The following is a 6000-nucleotide window of genomic DNA, read 5'->3' as shown; positions in this document are numbered from 1 at the left end:
GCGAAATCCCTAGAGGAATTTCAAGAGAAACCTCTGAAGGAAATTCTGGAGTAATCTCTGGAGAAATACCAGGAGGAATCCCTGAAGGACCCTCTGTAGGAATTCATTCAAGAATCACTGGAGAAATTCCAGGAGGTATCCCTGAAAAAAAATCCTGGAGGAGTCACTAAAGGATTTTTTTATTATTTTGGTAATATTTGTTTATTTTGTCAACCGACATTATACATACCCATATTTTCTTATTTCAAATAAAATACATTTTGAAAATATAAAAAATACACCGTTCAACACTAAATTTTGTTATGGGATGAGAAAAAATAACAGGGGTTTGGGACCCTAGAAGTGTCATAGTGAAAGAATTTTTGAAAAATATTGGAACGGGCCTTCACAGTTCTAAACCGAAGTTTGTATGGAGAACTTGGGGTGTTCAATTGATATGTGCATTAGAACGCGCTGTGCATATATTTAGGCGTTAGGCAATAGCGAAACCCACCCAAACACCTAAAACGCCTAAAAATATGCACGACACGTTCTAATGCACATACCAATTGAACACCCCAAGTTCTCCATACAAACTTCGGTTTTAAACTGTGAAGGCCCGGTCCAATATTTTTCAAAAATTCTTTCACTTTGACACTTCTAGGGTCCAAACCCCTGTTTTTTTTCTCATCGCATAACACCAAATTTTGTAAAATTTTGTCGAGCAGTGATATTTATGTTGTGTTTAAGTGTTTCTTTTATAAATAGTATGTAAATATGTTAAAAAATAAGTCAATCGCTTCGCAGTGTTTATTATAAGTAACAAGCTCGTCCACAAGGAAGGGGTCTTGGGGGTTAAACCCCTCCCATTGCCGATGTTCCATACACTAGGCGCCCCTCTGCCCTTTGCCGGAATTGAAAAAAAACCTCTATTTTCGCCTTTCCTGTGCATGAGCCTGATAAGCAACCATCATGCGATTCAAAAGCCAAATTTGGTGTAGTTTGGTTTGTTGGGTCGACGTTACTTATGAAGGAGGAGTTTCTGAAGGTACCTCTGGGTGATTTCCTGTAGGGATTCCAGAAAAAAAAATCCTGAGAAAAATCAGAGAAATTCATGACGAAATTCCAAGAGGAGCTCCTGAAGAAATCGCAGAAGGAATTCTTGAACAAATCTTGAAGAAATCCCAGACAGAGTTCGTGGGTGAACTTCTGGAGCAATTTCTAAAGGAATCTTTGGAGGAATTCCGGAAAATCCCCAAGAGGTATCCCATAAGTACTCCCAAGAGGAATTCCTAAGGAAATCTCTGAACAATTCCTGGATGAAATCTGGAAGAGTTCCTGAAAAAAATCAGGAAAGTTTCTGAAGGAATCCCAAGAAGAGTGCCTGGAGGAAACCTTGGAGGCATTTGTAAAATTACTGGAGGGATTCCTGAAGGAGCTCTACAATGAATCCCGTAAGTGAACTCGTGAGGAATTCCTTAGGAAGATTTTTGATCGAATTTTAAGAAGACATTCTGAAGGAGTCCGTGGAAAAATATATATGAAGAAATTCATGTCTGCAGTCATTTCTGGACGCATTATTGAAGGATTTCTTAGATGAACTGGCGACCAGGAGGGGGGCATGCCCCCTAACCACTGCCCTTCCCTGGCTACGCCCATGAGGAATTATAATAAAATCAATAAAAACTACTGATGCTCTGAAGAAGCTATCATTAAAGGATAATCGATGCAGCTGATCTGTGAAAGTACTGATAAAACCGTTTGTTGTAATGGTGGACATTTCGAAGAATTCAACTGTACAAGGTTTTTTTACACATTTTCATAAGTTTTATTTGATTTCCGATAAATTTATTACACATATAACTATTGCAATTCATTATTGTTAGAGCTTCTAGTAAAACCTAAGTTTTCGCGATTTTGATTTCTTTTGTTAGATAAGATTTGCACTTGGTTAAAACCTAGTTCTTGTTTATGGGGCAAATATTTCACATATCTCGTCGGCAGACCTTCAATTGCTTTCTAAGCGAGTGGAGTTCGATAATTTGTCTGAAAATTGCTAGATAAAATAATAATGCGAATGCAACGAAAACGGCTCATGAAAATTTTGAGAAAAAAACAGCGTATTAAAACATTGGGAATCATAATTTAAATACTACTCACTAATTATCGCTCTCTAATCTAGTCGAATTTCGGATACCTCAATTATAGATTTTCATTACTCTTTAGCAGGAGACTTCTTTTAAATAAATATTGTTGCTTGCTCCTTTGATTTGGATCCTAAAATAACTTTAACGCTTTCTGTACACAGTTTGAATTTTCATCGACGAGCCCACCCCTAATCAACTCCCTAGTTAAATTTTAAACGATCATAAATACAGGTTATAAAATCTACAAAGAAAATAAAAGTAAGTAAAAAAACGCGCTGAGAAAACATTGCAAGCAAAGAGTCAAAAGCAACAAAACCTAACGACAGGCAGTACTAACAACTATCGAGTCTAAACACAATGGGCAGGCATTTGCTACATACAAACACAAAGTGTTAAAAACCTGCCGGATAGATACCGGGAGAAAAACCGACATGAAAGGAAGAAATTTATTAGCATCGTTCCGTACGTTATCCCCTCTTGTGTTTTTTTTTCCAGCTGGGGAGGATTATTCCAATGTTGCGTCGCCGGACGCCGCGGTGCGTCCGAACGTGGACTTCCTTCGAAAATGCTTTGCATGGAGTAGGGTACGGTCGTTCCTTCAGAGACCCACCGATGTCTCGGTCGCTCTTACTACGTTCGTGTCATCATTCCATTAATCATGATGTTTGCCAGTGCATTTCGACGCTTTCGCCAGGTTCCCATGCCCTGGGAATGGTACTGCAGCTGGCTGTACCACTGCTTGGTTTTGGTACCGTCTTCTGCCTGCTCGGGCGATAAGAACGAACCACGTGTGAGCGTCCGTCGGTGTAGGTAGGTGGCACGTGCATCGTAAGGGCGTGCAAATATAGGGTAAGAAAAACAAAAATTTAAGTGGGCTGAGCTATGGTGGTGGAATCGGCCGTTGCCGTCAGATCTAATCCCATACTATTTATAGTTCTTTGAACGGTAGTTGATTTTCTAAATTATCGAAGCTTCTGAAATTCGACGATTCATATTTTGTCCCAAACAAACATACCTTAAAGATGAACGATTCCTTGGAGAGAATCTCCTGTACTTCGAAGTAATCCTCCCAGTCGTTTTCGGTGCAAACGACGCACCGGTCCAGGTAGAGGGGCTCCCGCAGTAGAGTGTAGCGGCCGTTCTTTTCGCGGACCAGCAGCAGAGATGCTTCCCGGATGCCGGTGTGGCGCGGGAAGTTGAGTAGCTCGGACGAGGCTCGATCCGGTTTGTAGCTGGAACTTGGCTGGAAATGGAAGGGTGAGATGAAAATTAGTAAGGTTGATAATGGAAATATTGAATAACATTTGAATAGTTAGAAATGTTTAAAACATTAAATATACTTCACAGAATGAGAGATAGAAGCAAACTGACGAAAAACATGCATAATTAAGTTTGAGAAAGAAAATATAGAAAAATAATCCAGGAATTCCTTGAAACATTGTAGAAAACATTGCTTTGGGAGTCCATCCAAAGATTCCAACAATAATTCGTCCAAAAATTATTGCAGACCTGGATTCCTTCATACTTTTTTCCTACAGGAATTTGTTAAGAAAGATTTCCTGAGGAATTCCTCGTGCGACTGCTTCCGGGATTCAGGAACTCCTGTAGAGGTTCCTTCAGGAACTGCCACAGGAATTCCTCAAGGAGTTCCTCCGCGAGCTTTACTTAGAATTCCTTCGGGATTTGTCTAAGTATTCCATCTGCAATTTCTTCAGGAATTCTTTCTGGGATTCCTCCAGGAATTTCTCAAGAGATATAGAGCTACTTCGGCACTGCAGTCTTGGGGAATTAAAACGATAGTTTTAGATTTTTCCCAACGTTTCGACTCGTATTAGAGTCTTCTTCAGGGGATAATTCTGATTAATCGTTTTTCGTTTGGGGATCCTTATCCGTACTTTCTCAAGAGATTCTTCCAGGAATTATTCCTCTGAAAATTGCTGTAGGAATTCCCCTAAAAAATCATCCAGGAATTCTACTAGATATTTCTGCAGGAGTATTTCTAGAGACTGCTTCGTTAATCCCTACAGGAATTCCTCTAGGATATTCTTCCAAGAATTTCTATAGGGCTTAACTCGGGAATTGCATTCAGGAACAACTTATTTTAAAAATTTCTCCAAAGATTCTAGCAGGAACTCTTCTGAAGATTTCTTCAGGAATTCCTCCACAGATTTCTTTAGGATTTTTTTCCACCGATTCCTCCAGGAATTCCACCAGATATTCCTCCAGAAATTGCTTCAAGATTTTTTTGGAATTCCTCCAGAAATTCATGCAGGGATCCCTCCAGGAATTAATCAAGGAATTCCCTAATAAATTATGTCAGCAGTTTATCCAAGACTTTCCCCAGGAAATCCTTCAGGGATTCCTTATAAATTCTTCCAAAATTTTCTCTAGGAAAACTTTTGGAATTTTTCCAGGAATTTTTCCAAGAATTCTTCCAGATCTACCTCCAGTAGTTGCTGCAAGGATTCCTTCAGGAATTCCGCTGAAAATTCCTCAAGGAACTTCTTAACGGGGTTTTCGAGAAATTTATCCACAATTTTCTTCGTTGATTTCCCAGGGATTCCTTCAGAAATTCCTTCAAGGATTTTTCCAGGGTTCCTCTAGAGATTCCCCCAGAAATTTATTCAGTAATTGTTGCAAGAATTCCTCCAGGTATTTCATCAAGGATTCCCCCAGCAATTCCCAAAGAAAAACTTCCGGGCATTCCTCGAAAATTTCATTAAGGAATTTCTCAAGGAACTCCTCCTTGAAATTCTCGAGGAATTAATGCAATAACTTCTTCGGGAGTTCCTCCAGGAAGTTCTGTAGGAATTTATCCAGGAGTTGCTCCTGGACATCCTTCAGGAATTATGTCAGCAATTTCTCCAGGACTTTCTTCAGAAAATTTTCTTCAGGGATTCCTCCAAGAGTTCTTCCAGGAAATCCTCCTAAAATTTCTCAGGGATTTTTTTTCAGAAATTTCTAAAGCAGTTCTTCCCAGAATTCCTCTGAAGATTTCTTCAGGAATTCTTCCAGGGATTGCTCCAAGAATTTATCCATGAAATTTCTCCAGGAATTCCGGCTGAATCTCATCCAAATATTGCTCCAGGAATTACCCCCGGAGTTTGTTCAGAAGATTCTCCAGGCATTCCTCCAGGATTCTTGCTAGAGATTTTCTCAGGAATTGATTCAAGGATACCTCTAGGAATCCCTTCTGGGATTTCTCCAAGAATTTCTCCAAGAAATCCTCCAGAAATTTATGTAGGATTTCTTCTAGGATCTCTTCAGAAATTTCTCTAGGTATTCCTCCCCAAATTTATACAGGAATTCTTCCATGTATATTTTCAAAAATTCTTCCAGGGATTTTTCCGAGAATTTCGCCGGGAATTCCTCCAGGGATTCTATAGAGCTTCCTCCAGGCATTCCTGTAGGAATTGCAACAGGGTTTCATCCAGGTTTTCCTGCAGGGATTTATCCAGGAAGTCTTCCAGGGATTTCTCAGGGAATTTCTCAAGTGATTTCTTCAGAAATTCATTTCAGGTTCTTTTCAAATATTCATTCAGGAGTTCCTTTTGAAATTTCGGAGATCCTTCAAACATCTTTTCATGGATGTACCCAAAAACTTTTTCAGTATTACGTGATGTGTTTTTTTTTTATTATTTCAAGAATTTGTGGAGGAATTCCTTCAGCGAATATTATTGGAAGATAATTCAAAAAGGATGCACACAGGAACCAGGAAATAACGAAAAAATTCTTAATTTTCAAAACATTTCAGCTATAATTTCTTATGAATATTATGTAGATGTATTTTGGATATTTACTCCACAGCATCAATGTGCGATTTTCAGTTCGGTTTGCAGTGACAGTTGATGACAGTTCTGCCTTGACATTAAGT

At 39.1% G+C, this 6000-nt stretch overlaps 1 protein-coding gene across 1 annotated transcript in view; it reads right to left on the bottom strand.

Annotated features, from left to right (window-relative positions):
• Positions 1 to 1443: 1443 nt before the first annotated feature.
• Positions 1444 to 6000, bottom strand: part of LOC109399288 (uncharacterized) — a 691732-nt gene continuing 687175 nt past the window's right edge. Inside the window, exons 8-9 of the mRNA XM_062854141.1 lie at positions 3142 to 3369; positions 1444 to 2888 (exon numbers count right to left, since the gene is read on the bottom strand). Coding sequence (XP_062710125.1) covers positions 2757 to 2888; positions 3142 to 3369 — 360 coding nt within the window. The 3' untranslated portion in view covers positions 1444 to 2756. The remainder of the gene's footprint in view (positions 2889 to 3141; positions 3370 to 6000) is intronic.

Source organism: Aedes albopictus, chromosome 2, assembly GCF_035046485.1.
Source record: "Aedes albopictus strain Foshan chromosome 2, AalbF5, whole genome shotgun sequence".
NCBI classification, from domain to species: domain Eukaryota; kingdom Metazoa; phylum Arthropoda; class Insecta; order Diptera; family Culicidae; genus Aedes; species Aedes albopictus.
Note: the sequence above shows the minus strand (reverse complement) of the source record. Positions and strands in the feature narration are given on the sequence as shown.